This window comes from Bombus huntii, chromosome 5 (genome assembly GCF_024542735.1).
Source record: "Bombus huntii isolate Logan2020A chromosome 5, iyBomHunt1.1, whole genome shotgun sequence".
In the NCBI taxonomy this organism is placed as follows: domain Eukaryota; kingdom Metazoa; phylum Arthropoda; class Insecta; order Hymenoptera; family Apidae; genus Bombus; species Bombus huntii.
The window spans coordinates 12,372,133-12,388,763 of NC_066242.1; the positions used below are offsets into that span (position 1 = coordinate 12,372,133).

A 16,631-nucleotide genomic window follows, 5' to 3' on the forward strand; every position below is an offset into this window, starting at 1 on the left:
GTCAATAAAGAGATACAGATGAAGATAATTCCTCAAGAGGGCTATATTGCCATTTCTTTTAGTAATATCAAACTGCTTAATAGCAATTTTAGTGAAAATTTTACAAAAAGCGGTTCAAGATCACCGATATCGAAATAATGTTCCGCGTCCTTCGCATGTACCATATATTCGAAAGATCGTGCGTGTCCGTGGGCATACTCGTGTAACACGCGAGTATGCATCGCAGTAGTACCAGCCGATGGTTACACGGCGACTACGTTGCCAGGGAAAAAAAGGAATAAAGAAGAGGAGAGAAGTACGCGCAAGGAAGAACCGGTTTCATGGGGGTTTCAGCCTCCACAAAATGATCCGTCTGGCTTGCCGGTTCGACTCCGCTTGCCTCCACTGTGTTCGCCTCCCGCGAAAGCGCTTGCTCCGGTGCACCACCTACCTACCTACCTACCCACCTACCTACCTACCTATCTACCTATCTACCTGTTTCTTTCTTCCATACCATCTCTTTTCCTCTTCCTCTTGCCCAGACCTGCTGACCAACGTACCTGATTCGACTTCAAGGGTTCGAACTCGCGGCATTCCTGACCGAATGGCGGCTGGACATTCCTTGCGGGGTAAATCGTTGGCAAAAGGCAAGATAGGTCCTCCTCCTTTGACACATTTGTATTGTTACACTTGGTAATACGTGGATTACTATTTGTAAGATGTCTACCTTTTTTCTTTTGCCTTTTTCAATGAAATTAAAAATGATGAATTAGGATTGTGAAAGATTTTAACTCTTGTAACTGATCTCAGATTATTGATTTGTCATTTGGATAACAATTAAAAAGTTTTTTAACATATATAATGTATAGGCGCCAAATATATTAGCCAAATAATTGAATTAGTATGAAACTGTGACTTATTTTGTAAATATATGAAAACAGAAAGTATAAATATAAAGTATGATATATATGAAAAGTCTTTTAATGCAATTTGCTCAATTCAACATTGTGTCTTATGAGTTCTTTTTTCAGAAAGATCTTGATGACTCGATACAAATGCCCTTTTTATTTCTTGTACTTTTCTTAATTGTTTAGTTTCTTATAGTTTCATCCAATGAAGGAGAATGATTTAGTTATTTCTGAGAATTTTTAGAAGAAACAACTGAGGAACAAGCATTTTCTCTTTGAATTTTTCAAACATACAGGGTTCGTTTTTTTATTAAAAAAGTAGGATTGGAGCTCGACCTAAAAGAATTTCATACTTGACCTCTTTTAATTCACGCTGTATGAAACAGTGTCTTGTCTGTTAAGCAATTCGAGTTAACTGAAGAATGCGAGATGAGATCTTTCATCTGATGTAAGGAGAACAATCGTAGGCGAATAATACGTTATTCTATATAGATATTGAAGCAGACACCTTAATATTTGAAGACAGTGTACGACAAATATATAGAAGAATTCTAGTTAAAAATATTGAAATGTGAAATTAATGGTAAATTATATCGGTTGACCTTGAAAATTGTAAAGAAAAAAATCACGAAAACGAAGTGCGCTTCGTATTACGAGGTACGAAGAAGACGCGATGAGAAAACTGGTTTCAGATGGTGGAGAATGTTCTGGTAACATTTGCATTTAGTGCGCGTGCATAGTTTACAAGTCCATCAGTATTTTAAGAGTCTGTAATAACAATGTGCGCCAGAGAAATATCAAAATGACATTTCGAATCTCGTTCATTCTGGAAGATCGAATAATAACCAATTATCGCATACCTTCGTGCTCGAGATATACTTAGTCTGCTTGTAGTAGTGTTAAAGGTGTTGGTTTATTTAACAATCCCATAAATTTATCATCATTTATTTTTCAAGCGAAATTTGTATTTAAAACATATATGTAGGATTTATCATGAAAGAATAATATATACCAATGCTATAAAAAATCGCAGAATAGGTATAAAATTAATAAAATTTTGTCATCGTCTTTCTGGAATAATAATACTAATAAGTTAAAATGTAATGTAACTAAATGTTTAAATGTATAGAATAAAAATGAGTAAATTTCATTTCCATCGTTCTCCGCACAGAATACCCTGTTAACTAAAATGAGATCTGAGTTGTTCCCGACGCAAAAGTGCTGGTGTACCTTTTTGTTCTGAAGTTACAGCCTACATAGTACGCGTACACGTGAAAGTACAATATACAGTAAATTATACCCGGCTACATAACGTCTCAGGGTACTGTAGATACATTGCAATCGTATTGCGAGGATTAGTGCAGTCGGCTTTAGCCCCGACACTGACCTTGAATTCGAGACTCCGACACTATCTCCCCGTAGAAATTCCTCTAGGTAACTATCAGACCAAGTATGTAATTCTTTTATCTGACATTAATAAAAGAAAGTTGTAGCATTCGAACATCAACTAAAGTCGAAACTTTCTTTCTCTGAATTGGTGTTAATTGTTATGTATTATACACACGTTTTGGATAACATTGAAAACCTAATGGCTTGTTAGCGTGAAAATTTCTTTTCATCGATAATGAAATACTTAATACAAATTACATATGTATGTGTATTTACGTTACGTTACATTAAACACTCCCTGTTCTAGAAAATATGATGTTTGATATTCGTCACAATATGAAATCGAAATTTAGGTAAAATTAATGTAATAAGGTAATTGTGACGTTTCATTGTAATATTTAAGTTTTTAACACAGATATTATCTAAATTTAGTATGATTGTGTTTTTGAAGTCATATCTGTAAAAAACATAAATAATTTAGTAATTGAAAAGAAATAAAATAGACGTAATACATAGATAACCATTCTAAGGTAAATCCTTGATATGTAATATTAATATCTGTTTTTAATACTGTGTCTGCAACGAGTTTAGTTAATGATGTTATATCAGGACTACTCTCACTAAACACACGCAATTGCTTCGACGAGTAGTCAAGTTTGTTACCGCGCCAATTTTCCCAGTAACTTCTGGTATACCGGGGAAGTAGATGAATTACAAACATTATCCACAAATGAAACTATTTTATGGCAGACCTAAATGCAGTACATATAATTTCACCAGCTAATATTATACTATACAGCTGAAAAAATAGTTAGATAGCATAATATATAACACTAAAATAATTGTAAACTGAAAAGAAAATTACTATATTAGCATACCTGCAACATATTAATACTTATGTTACAAATATTAATTTTATTAGAAACGTGTAACTGAAAGTTTTGTACTATTTAATGTTTATTACTAGGAAATAAACTAGTAGTAAATGCGGACTGTAATGAAAGTAAAAACACTAATGTTATTGATGCAATAACACACTATATTGTGTCATTACAGGCAATTATTGTTAATATTCTACAATATTAATTTTTTTAATATTTCAATAATGCAATATTAAATTACCCACGATACTCATACTAAAGTATACTATATAATCACCTATTTCATCAATTTCTAACATGATTAAATAATTATAAATGACCATTTCTGATATTGCTATTACTTTTTATTGTACCTATAATAATTCATATATACTACTATACTTATACATATATAATACTAATAATTATGTACAATCCATAATATACGTTAAACATAGACTAACAGTGTATCATACTACTATCACTAATACTAACAATAACTATGAAAATTACACAAAACTAAAATAAAACTATTTAAAGATATAAAACTGTATCTTCTTCTTAGAGTCTTACATAGAGTTTTAAAATAGGGTCCTATAAAAGCAAAGTAAAACTAGAACCTGTCTCCACAAAAGTAATTAATCAAACAACTAATCGGGAATAACGGTTCAAGTTCGCCAGACAAGAAAGATGAGCGTTCAGTATCGGGACACCGATAATATTACCGCTGAGACAAATTAAAGAACTGCGTATACCTGTGACGTGCCGAATCGTTTCGCGATCTCGTATTCCTGCTGGCCGATGGGAAAGTTGGCCTGCGTGCTGCTCGTACCATAGGAATTTAAACGGGGATATAGGTATAAGAACACGGAGACGGGGAGTCATTCGCGGTAGTGTGAGGCATAAACGCGCCGGCACCACACCCAGCGTGACCACCATTGCGACAGGGGACACAGGATACGGCCATGCGCGTCGCGGTGATCGTGAGTAGCCAAAATTAGTTTTTTCTATTCATCCCTTTTTTGCATCCATTAAAGATCCAGGGACGCTTCGGCCCCCATGTCGTCCGCCATTTTGTTGAATCCACCCTAAACTTCCTTTTTCCGTAACCATCGTCTATCTCAATGGCTTTTCCACTTTTCATTTTCCTGCTTCGCTAACAATTAAAAAGTGTGGTTCAGTGCATGAGAATGACAGTAAAGTAAGATAATAGTAAATACAGTGAACGTAGTAAATAATAAGAAGAATAGAGTAATAGTAAAGGATAGTAAAGAATATAGAGAAATGGAAAACTGGCATGTATTAGCCAGTGGCATAACGTTCAATGGACCGTAATAGAGTTAAAAGTTCCAAAGCCCGACGTCCTTTCACTAATGATTGGATAGAGGTATGAAAATAGAGGTATGAAAATAGAGGTATGAAAATAGAGGTCTGAGTTTGAATGTGCTGCCATAGACCATCCTATTTCGTTCTCCACGGAACTGAAAGTGTTGCGCGCGAAGCGCGAAGTTTGAAAATGTTTGAGACAAATCTGAAGAAATGATCTATGAGATGGAAGAAAGTTGAAAGTTAATTAAAATATTCTAGAAGTGTATTTTAACTCGAAGATATTGGAATTTAAAAAATTGTTAAGATATGAAATGAGAAGGGATATAATTATAATTTAAATTAGTTTGAATGTTTCAAAAAATGGAAATATGAAAAATGTAAAATTCTTATGTAAAGGGGCGAAAATATTTTTTATAAATTGAGTAATTTAGAAAATAATTGTAATTTTGCAAAACTTGAAACATAAAGTAAAAATTTCAATAGGGAGGGAAACAGGAGTTTCTTGTTTAAAATTCGTAAATAGAAAAATGATTTAAATTCTTCATAAAAAGGACATTTTTCTTGCAAAGTTTTAGGCTTTACTTTATGTTTCAAGCTGTGTCATTGTGGTATGTTTACAATAAAATCATAAAAGAAGGGCAAAGGGGGAGGAAGAAATAGCGCATGCCAAGAGACTCCTAGTAGACAAACAGGTTTTTAGACAATGTGTAAAAAACTGTATCGACTTACATATTGAGTTTCCTTTATACTTGACATTCCTTTCAATCAGCCCTACTAGATGTCCATGTTCCCAAATACACTTGAGTAGAACAGCTTTCTGTTTCGACCGGTTATGCTTTGTAATCGCCATATATTACGTAAGGAACGCGAACCAACATACTTTTCATAACTGCTCTACCATTTTTTTCCCCTTATTTTTACAATCACTTTCAGTAAAACAAATATTAAAACTTTGCTGTTTAAAAGATCGAAAAAGAATTATATTACTCGAAATAAATGAAGAATCACGTATTTCATATTCAAATCTAGCTTAATATAAATTATATATCATATATTTAAGTCTTCTTCGATCAATATACTATACTTCACATATACCATAATTTATTTTTAATAAAAATGATATGACAGCTTAAGAATAAGAGATCGATAAATAAAGAAATTGTCATACCTATCCAAGAGAAGTAACTCGTTCTTCCCTTGGTCAATGGATTAAAAAGGAAAAATTATATCCACCAAATCGTGACTTCAATATCAAGTCGGAATCGTTCGAAGAATCTCACGCACGCCTTTCGAAAACGTGATATCCATCGCAAAATCGAAAAGAAAATCGGAAACGACGAATGGAGAAAGAGAAGGCATATCGTTTAAAGGAAGAAAGTGAAAGTATTCACGGAGAAGTGAATGAACGAGCAAACTGGTGCGGTGAGAGAAAACGAAATTCGGCGGCAGAGAAATTGTAACAGATCTTGAACGCATTTCTAAACGAGCGTTCGGCCACGAGGGACGAAAATTAACGGGTTGCTCGCACAAGCAAACCGGGTGAAAGTGGCCAGGCAAGAAAGTCGAATAGATTTTTCATTGTATATTCCTTATAAATATCTAAGCGCGTGCCACCAGTTGGAACGAAGTGCAATCTCGTAAGAAACAAATCCATGTCCAGTCGATTCGCCTGTCTCTCCCTTCTCTCTCTCTCTCTCTCTCTCTCTCTCTCTCTCTCTCTTTCTCTCTTTCCCTCTTTCTGGCGAGTCCGGTGCATTCCTGCGAACTAGAGGAACTATAGATGAGGATATGGCGATCCGGTTCGATACCGGCTCCACTTCGCCAACACGATTGCCACAACCTATACTTCCTTTCCTCTTTCACCTTGCCAGTTTTAGAAGATGTCGAGGCATTTTTGACGTTTCTGATGAAATTTTCTAATTTAATGCATTCTTAAAGTTGCTAGAGAATTTTCATAAAGAGATTTTTGCGTTCTTTGATTTTACGTTTCTGAAAATTTTGGCAAAGATCGGTTTCGGGGATCGTGATACTTCGAGATTTGAAGGTTTTTGAATTGTGTTACAGCGTCGTGATAATATGATACATTTTTGTTCAATTTATTTTTATTTATCACCATCTTGTTTAAAACACCCTACTTCAAACACTTTTACTACCAGCTTATTGACATACCGAAGTTCGCACTTAATCATCGACATTTCAAGTTTCATAAAGAAAGAAGGGAAAAAATTTCTGACATCATCAAAACCTTAATCACTCTTGATTTGCCAAGAATGTTAGCAACTTGCAACACCTGCTGCAATTTTCGATAGAATCCCAAGACAAACCGGACAGCATACCGCTCTCACTTCCTCCAACTATTAACACAGTCACTGTTGATTATATATCTAACAGATATTTGCATATCGCAAAAACTTTATACTTGTGTCCTGTATAAAGTTACTATAAACAAATTTTACACGAACAGGTCGTCTGTCATACGCGTATCATAAAGATAACGCGCCGACTCCACGATATACGTAGTGAACGTAATAGGCACGCCAATCGATTAAGACAATATTCTAAATATGCATAATAATTCTCATATGTTATGGGAATTTTGAAATTCCACCTAAAATATTGATAAAGACACGTTACGATTTCTTCCATTTCTTTAATTTTTACCAGTTGCACTTATCGATCCTCTTACATCCCTAGTATTTACTTTCCTGTAATTCGACATTATCCTTACATAGTCAGTTACGTTAACACGACCGGTATTTCATATTCTTATATAACGAAAATTACAGGAGGGAACAGACCTGTTAGCATAACTCCTCGAGACACGTTAGAAGGGGGTTGCGATCAAGCAGACAGCCGTCGAATCCCGGCATTTATTGGCACGATCGTAATTCGATTGTTCTTACTTTTCCATTTGCATTCGTTTGATATATAACAGGTTTCCACCAAGGGACTGGTCTGAAACCGGTCCAGATATTCTAGTTTACGCGTTTCTAATCGCATTCGTGCACCTATATACGCTTGATAATTAACGTAGGCTACATGACAACACGTCGTTGGTCACAAAATTCATGGTACAGAACTTGGAGAAAAGTGAAAGCGTTTCGATTTCGAGAACTCGCGATGCATAATGCCCACATTCGTGTAATGCAACATATGTGGCGCACACGTAACTTGTTGCTTGACATTTAAGTCACCGTAGTGACAACAATGAAAGAAAAAGAAGCTGAGGAGAAGGGAAAAAATGTGGAAGGACGGTCGTACGTGGAACGCATAGTTTACCTTGTCGTAATCTGATTGGTGTAACTCGTAAGCTTATCGTGTGTGCTTCCGTAATAGTACCCCAAATCGAAGATAGGCATTAGTTCAATGTGTCATATGTTTATCAGATTAAGTTATTTATGCATAAATGCACAGAATGTGAGTAATATGCACAACTATTCGTTGTGATACATATCTCTGTTGGAATTCTATTGCTTTAGTTACATTCATAAAAATATGAATTTACATTAACATCCGCAGTCTGATCATTGTCGTCTATTATTATTGTATTTTAATATTACCTTGAGCTAATTTTATTTGCCTTTCATCAGACTTATATTTAGTCTTTTATGTTTTATTTTTTCTAGTTCATCAACTAAATTGGCGTCGATACACTGCATTTTATTTCGTGGATATAAAGACATATCTTTTGTGAAAAGCAACTTTTATTAGTTAATTAATTTTATAATTCTTTATTTTATTGCTATCTTTAATTTTTTATTTCTTTCTATGTTGCGAAAATATTTTATTCTATCATAGTTGTTGGCGTGCGTCACTGCGCTGGCTTCGGCCCAATTTAATCAGGATGACAATATACCAAAAGGATCGCCTCTTCGATCAACTCGTTTCCAGAGACTTCCATCTGCTCGACCAGCACTTCCAACGCAAGCTGGACTTGCGAATCAACGAATTCGCCGTCCAATTACATTTAGGTATCATTAAGTTTACAATATCAAATATTTTAACGGAGACGAGATATAGAATCCTACATTTCATTTATGATTTTAATATCATATGAGATTCTGAAAAGAAATCTGAACACTATTTTTAAATGAAAATAACTACACATAACGATATAAATCTTTTATGATGCATATTTTGTTATTCATAAATTTTGTCATTTTGAATTAGTTCATTCATCTAACTTGTGAGGAAATTTAGCTGAGTAATTTAAATGTACTTTTATAGTGCTACAACATATTCGTGTATTGATAACATGTTTACATGAAATACAAAAAAAAATTACATAATAGAAATAAAAATAAAAACTCAATATAGGATTAAACAGAGTTAAAATAATATAAAAAATCCTTTAAATATTCAAAATATTTCAACATTTAGCTATTCGAATTACATTTCTAATTTACTCTAGAGTAAAAACATAACCTAATCCCAGTAATCAACTACACGAAAACACAGTGATATAATATCTTTTTTTAAATTACTTTCTACGTTATACATCTTTATACTTTATTTTATCAGACCCAAAGGAGCGGAAGATTCAATCGGAACAGGTCCAGGTTTCACACCCATCAGATCATTGCGACCAAATTTACCCACAGGACCAGCGCCACTTCCTCAACAAATCAAACCAGTGAACGAGGAGCCAGATGAAACGCGAAACCGCGAACCACCTCGAAATCACAATAATCAAGATGACGATACCGATCTAAGTGACGACCTTCCAGACAGCCAAGAAGGAAGCGAAGAAAGCGAAGAAAATGTGCCACGAGCAGTTCCAAATCTTGGTACAGTAGGTTCGATATCGAGGACTTCCGCTAATATTGGCCCGACTGCACAACCAGTGCAATATCGTCCTGTTTCGGGATCAGGAAGTCCAACTGGCAGAGGAAGTGGAATACCAACCGCACCAGCATTAGCACCAGTTCAGTATCGACCGACAGCAAAACCGAACAAACCAAGGAAACCGATAGAAGAACCATTTAAGCAACAGGTTAAACCACCTGCAAAATCAGTGAAACCATCTCAATCTTACGATACTCGCGGAAAGAAGCCCGTTGCACAGGTTAGTTTTAAACAAGCTTATGGTAGCACTGTTTGAGCTTCAACGTTTAAGACTAGAGTATTTTCCTCGCTCTATTAGAATTTATCTGATAAAAAGGAATAATTTTTGTTTATAAAAATATTAGTTAAAATATTGCAGTATTATATTTATTGTCACATAATAATCATGTCAATAGTTAATTAATGAGAGGATTTCCCTTAACGAGATTATGTATGTAACCAGTTAATTTTAATAGTTATGATATATAAGCATCAAGTTTTAGAGTCGAAATATAATCTTGCAGGAAGGTGCTAAATAAAATATAAAAATATAATTTCGTGACGCAAGGTATTTAAACTTCTAACATTTTCGTAATTGGACTAACACACTTTTTCAAAAGTGGAGAATGATGCTTATAATAGTTATTGTCAAGAGTGAGTGAAACTGATCTAAAATGAGACTGTTAAATGAGGAGGAAAATATATCGATTACTTTAATTAGATTATTCCTAATATACAGTATCTATTAAAGACATTTCGATGTTTCGCAATAGATTATTAGGCGATATCGCAACGATAATCCGGACGGTTCAATCACCTGGGGCTTCGAGAACGACGACGGATCTTACAAAGAAGAAATAATCGGTGTCGATTGTATCACTAGAGGTAAATACGGCTATATCGATCCAGACGGTATTCGTCGAGAATACACGTACGAAACTGGTATCAAATGCGACGAGGAACAACGAGAAGAAGAAGAGAACGGGTTCGTTGATTATCAAGAGAATAAACTAGTACTTCCCGATGGTAAAACCATAGATCTATCGAGTATGGGTAAAAAGCAAACTCGTAGACCTCGTTACCATTAGTAATATATTTTATATAATTTCTTTCTTTTTTGAGTTTTCATATCGAACAATCGAAACTTTGATCATTAGAATTCAAAAGAAAATTTTCATGCGATCCTTTTCTCATAATTCATCAATTTTTTAAATATTTAATAGTACCATATTTCAGGTGATGTTAAAAAAGAGCTTTATTAAGAAAAACATAATATGTAACATAAAATAACAAGTTAAATTACTAATCATCGGAAATTATAAGTTAGAACATAGTTGGCGATTATTTATCTCGATAATAACGACGCTTAAAATTAAAGTAACATTGAATCGTTTATTTCGTAAAGCATCGATCAAGTAATACAATACAAGTTTTGTCGTGACCATTGTCATCGTGTGTTCTTTGTGTTTGAAATTTGTAATTAGAATTAGTTAGTATGTATTTCTATATCGTGTACATATAAATGTAGGTACCTGTATCGAGTTCGTCGAATAAAAATAACAAAATACATGTAACACGCTGCGTAATATTATCAAAGCATGCGTATAAATTACATAAGCAATTCTTTCATCCCTAACTTTTACCGGTATATGATTTTTCATACAATATACATAACAATAAGTGTAGATGACGAAATGTAATATGGTTTGTTATACAATACAGTCTAACATTATCTTCTCGCGAGTAATCATAAATAAATTAATGTAACCATCCGCCCATTTGGCATTCTAATCAGGAATGCGATGGAATTGCTATTCGTATGAAATTAAATATAAAATGAGTACAAATATATCAACAATTCGTTTATAATATGAACACAATACTGATTAAACATATATTTCTTGTACATGTATACAAATATATGTGTATGTATATAATAACTCTTAAAAATATTTACTTTTAATATTAACAGACTTTAAAAATTCACGAAATAATGTACAGTTACTGTATATGTATATATAAGAGATTCAAAAATACGCGTTATGTTATAATAGTATGTATATCTTTCCCTTGTAACGCAAAAATATGAAATCATCGAATATCGTGCTTCCGTGCGTAAACGAATACATTCGCTCTGTAGATAAAAGATAGCGAAATCAATTTCAAATCTGTTGTGGTCTGTTATTGTTTTGTTAGCATTTCACATTCAACTGTTAAAATGAGGAACGTACGAAAGCACGAATAGGAGTTACGAGAACAAACTCCCTCTATAAAAGCAAAGATATGTTTTGAAACTGGTCCATTTGTGTAATTCTTCTAAACGTCACACATTTTTTGTGATGAAACTAGTACGCAGGACTCGCTACCGTAGATACTTGTTTTGGTGTATGCTGTCCTTGCGCTAAGGCACCGCTTCTTGAGGCATGGAACTTGAGCCAGGCATCATAACCGTAAGCTACCATGGCGCAGAATCCAAAGAACTACGATGAGATATATAATGATATTAAAAAAAAAAAACACCAAATTCTTTAAAGTGGTTTTTCGAGGTATAATTTGTTTAAAATGAATTACTTTCTTAATTATGTTTACTCCGATGATCTTAAGTGACCAATAGAAATTGAATAGACAAGCATAAGCTAGATATAGAATAAATCTGAGATACTCGTCTAACAATCAGGACATCTAGTTTTCAGTAATTCTAATTTGTAATTTCAAAAACTTACTGCTGCAGCACCAAAAGCTTCTACATATTTAGCATAACCAGCTGCAAGAGAAGCGGCCAGCATATAGAAAATAGTCCAAAGTACGCAAAATGTAAGTTCCTACAAATAAAAATACAGCTAAGTTATTCTTGAAATATCCTTGATTATCACTACTTTGCAAGGAAATATTGAATACGATAATACACAACAGGAAAAATAATGACGATATTAAAGTAATTAAAACGAATTATAAACAAAGTTCGTATATAGAATAGAATGTCCTAGTTCCAACTGGGATCAATATTTTGCCTTCGCGCAAAAGCAATCTGCACGTTAACTTTTTAACAGATTCCTATTTAGGATATTCGCTTCCTATTAAAAGATATTAAGATCTTATCTAGAAAATTAATTATTCTTTCTTTTAAACTCACTATTTTTAGCCAAGGAATTTTCGAGAATTTTTCGACGATATGGAATAAGTAGAAAACGAGTAATATTCCTGTGAACCAAAAGCCACCCATGGCCACAGTGTTAAACCATGCTCCGCGACTAAAATTGCTATGACTCGTTACCGTAATGCATATGAAACCTAAAAGATTTAAGACCTACAAAAACATAATAGATTATTAATAATTAATATTTTATATCCTTAAAAAAATTAAATTTTATATCGTTAAATAATTACATATGATATAGTTCAGCTTTTTAAAAATTTCAACAACGTTATATTAAAAACATATACATATATACACATATTTAAGTATATTACATAAATAATAATCTTATAATAAATTGAGTAGTAATTCCGTTTACAAAATATTATTCTCGTAGATATGTATTTACATTCATCTTACAAAATCTTTTTTGTACTGTAATAAAAGTATGTGAACAAGAAATCTATTTTAGGTTGAAGATCCTTGTCGATTAATTAGCATGACAATCTGACAGTAAAAAACCTGAATCCATCCTTGAGTTTCATTAACATCGCTAATCTTATGCCCCATTCATACTGCTGTTCGCGAGCAATTCACGAGAATAACATTTGACAACAATATGGACGTTAATGAAAATTCGTATGTGATATACATAAATCAAAGCTACGATCCATTGAACTAGTTATTGGCACAAAACGCCAGAGTATTGAATAGAAGACATCGACTTACCACCTGTGCGACTTTCAGCATTCCAGGTAATGTTTTTATGTAAGATGGGTCGAATCGAATACTTGTTTGTGTTGTGGTAGAAGTGGTCGTTACCGTCGTCGTTGTAGTATGTTGTGCTGGAAATCCTTGATCCATCGTAATAGGTCACGTTAAAAAAAATTTCACTGTAATATTACAAAATACTAAATATTGAATACAAGAAATAATATTATTAATAGAAGAGGAATGAATTTTCATTTAAATATTAAACTGAATTTTAAATAGGAAATATCAAATTTTAAGAAATATAAAAAATAAATAATCGAAGATAGTAAAGATAGTACAAAAATAGCAATACTTAAAAAAGAATCAAAGAATAATTAAATTAAAATTTTCTTAAATTGTAATTTTTTTGAAATTTCGATATGAAATATTACATTTTTAATAATTAAAACTTCAATAGTTAAAGAATTCTTATTGAAATTTCAAAAAGCTATGATTTAAAGGAGTTTTATTTTTTTTTTACGAAAGAATAAGGAAATCTCATACGAGAAGTGTAAAGGCATTTGTTTGCGCACGTTTAATTAGCAAACCGCGATACGGTTAAACATAGCAGTTTCAATCTCGTTTTATCAGGACCGACCATAGATTGATTTTCACCATCTCAACAACCGTCGAATTAATCTGCTTAAAAAATACCTCTCGTTTATTTACATAGCAGAAGCAACTGAACTATTTACATTGCACAATTCGTTAATTAAAAATGATAGGGATTGGAATACAAATATGAAATCTGGTATAACTAACCTAGTTACGGGCAAATTTATTTTCCATGATGCTATCATTGGTCATTTAATTTTATTCGTTTAATTTTATTATTATACAGATTGTTCGCTCATTATCGTAAAGAAAAGTATGATAAATCCAAATAAAAAGATAATGGCAAATGTAATACATGGATAAACATAACTTGCAATCGTCTTTTCACATAACTAGGTTAGATTGCTATTCTAATATTTCTAGAAAGAAATTCAATTTGTCGATACAAAGATATTCTATTCTATTCTCTAATAAATATTATTTTTCTTTTCATGCAATGTTATTCGTCTGAATAATTTGCACATTCAATGAAAAAAAAAAACATTAAGATATTAAGTCTTTCAGAAGCTAATCTGATCAATTATAGGTACATAATCAGTATTCAGCTTCTTTAAAAACAAGTTATTTACCTTCATAAGTAGACTGCGGATATTTATGCAAATTCATACCGCTATGAATATAATTAAAAATATGGAATCCAGGTAGAAAACTGATTTATCTACTAAATATTATATACTATATTTTGGATAATTCATATATTTTTCTATATTATATTCATATAATTCATATATATTTCTATATTATGTCTATCCTGCACATTTTACGCTTTTAAATTCCACATAAATGCATAAAAATCTCGCAGTCTATATAACATAAGGAATCGTACACTCTAAAATAAATTTAAAAAATTAATATTTAAAACATGATCGTTTAAGTACGATCTATACGGTTCATATGATTATAGCTCCTCAGAAGAATTGAATCATATCACTATTGTAATTAGCGAGAAAAGCTCGCGTGATCCCGATTTATCGCGTAGGACAAAAGGCGTAAACACGTTGCGTCGTAGATAAACACGGACAATTGCGTTGCGATTAGTCCTTTGATTCAAACCACTCAATAAAATTATGTCATATCCTGACGACATATTGAAAGAATTATTTAATGTTACACGGTGAAATCATCTGCATTGAAAATAGCGAATGACAGACTTTCTATCTTATGAACAATGCACAAGTAATGCGCCAGAATATGAATTTGTCTGCCTAATCTATTCGTGAATAAGTTGATTACATGTATGTTCGTGCATGTGGGCGGTGGATTTGATTGTGTGACATGATATCATGGTTGAAACTTCATATTTAAGAATTAAGAACACATGAATACATACAGCAGATTATAAAATTATTGTGGCACTTATAAAAATTTGTTATGGATATATTATATCTGATTATACAAAACATTTTTTTAATTTTATTTTATATAATATTTTGTACAAAAATGGAACTTACATATCATTTTCAGATTGGCTTCAAATTACGCTAGTAGAAAGTACCAATGAAACTTCAAAAAGTTTCGATAACGCACATAATATATTCATCAAAATTCTCTAATATATGTTCAAATGTTTTCGTGAGCCATATAAAATAAAATTAAATTGAAATGAAAACAAAAGCTGAAAATAAACCGACATATAGTAAATATGTGGATATGTTATTAATTTGCTCCAAACGTGATTCATCTCAAATATTGTTAATTTTGAGACATCTGCGAAAGTTAACTCTAAATGTAAAATATTTTCTAAGATGAAAGTATCATTACTTTACCTAGTAAAATAGTACTATTTAACAAGAAAGATGTTGTAATTAAAAAATTGTTCAAACTCTCTTTTTATTAAAATACATCAACAATATTCTATTAAATACCTTCAAAGCCACGAATATGGCTGAATTATTAATAGTTTTCTACTCAAAACATTCTATTTCAAACTGATTTTATGAAAAACTTATTCGTCCTACTTATATCACTCCTGTAACGAATCAATAATATGTTTTCACAAAACGAAGATATTTTAAGGACTGCAAAAGTACGTAATTGGTTGTAACGTATTTATTTGAAAGACAGGTTTAAATTATAGTTTAGAATTAAGATAGACAAATACTTTCTCTAACAATAATAACTTTTGCTACTTTCATGTATTAACGAAAGTTAACAATGAAAAACGGCAAAAAAAATCTTGAGTCTAGTAAGTAGTAGTTCTTGTCACTCTGTACGTGAACATAAAATAGCGGGAACGAGAGTTAGTTAGCATTCTTAGTGTGTAATTAAAATATGGTTAACGCAACACTGTTTTGTTACTTCACTTTCACGACTCGTGCATACAGGTTTCTCCTACTTAGCTGATTTTTGTTTTACTTATTTACGTTATACATAGTTCTCACGACATCGTACGATGTATGCCGAGACATTATTTCTATGTACATATATGTATGTATAGTGTATAGTATACCTGATTTGACAGACTGATCTGTATACTCAATTATTTTCAAATCTTCCGTATTTAGTGCACTCAGTCTGGAACTTTCCTATCCTCAAAATAATCCAAAATAAAGATGTTAATCTGCTTTCCACCGCACCCGAATGCATGTATAAATAACAGAAGATATAACACTGAACACGTTTCGAAACAAACCACACTATTACAAATGGATCTACGAAACTTGGTATGTACGATCCGTACGATTCTTCTGCCCCACTTTATTATTCACATACACAATTCCCTCTGATAGAAAAATGTATAACTATCTAATAAGTAGACATTAACTCAATCGGTAAATAAACTTTATTATACAGATATTAATTTTATCTATCGTAGAAAATATACATGTCGATAATACA

At 32.4% G+C, this 16,631-nt stretch overlaps 2 protein-coding genes across 3 annotated transcripts; one reads left to right on the forward strand and one right to left on the reverse strand.

Annotated features, from left to right (window-relative positions):
* LOC126865923 (uncharacterized) lies at window positions 1-11,037 on the forward strand. 2 transcript variants are annotated; one of them, XM_050618890.1, is made up of 4 exons: window positions 1-4,119; window positions 8,264-8,436; window positions 8,987-9,530; window positions 10,063-11,037. In XM_050618890.1, the coding sequence occupies exons 1-4, from the start codon at window positions 4,102-4,104 to the stop codon at window positions 10,375-10,377; spliced, it is 1,050 nt and encodes a 349-aa protein (XP_050474847.1). In that variant the 5' UTR covers window positions 1-4,101; the 3' UTR covers window positions 10,378-11,037. The 2 variants fall into 2 exon arrangements, with proteins under 2 accessions (XP_050474847.1, XP_050474846.1); XM_050618889.1 differs by lacking the exon at window positions 1-4,119 and adding an exon at window positions 7,160-7,882.
* LOC126865928 (CKLF-like MARVEL transmembrane domain-containing protein 8) lies at window positions 10,662-16,458 on the reverse strand. The gene is made up of 5 exons (XM_050618896.1): window positions 16,243-16,458; window positions 13,155-13,318; window positions 12,423-12,596; window positions 12,013-12,111; window positions 10,662-11,769 (listed from the first exon to the last, which is right to left on the reverse strand). Exons 2-5 carry the CDS (start codon window positions 13,287-13,289, stop codon window positions 11,635-11,637), a joined length of 543 nt encoding a protein of 180 aa, XP_050474853.1. The 5' UTR covers window positions 13,290-13,318; window positions 16,243-16,458; the 3' UTR covers window positions 10,662-11,634.
* Window positions 16,459-16,631: the final 173 nt, after the last annotated feature.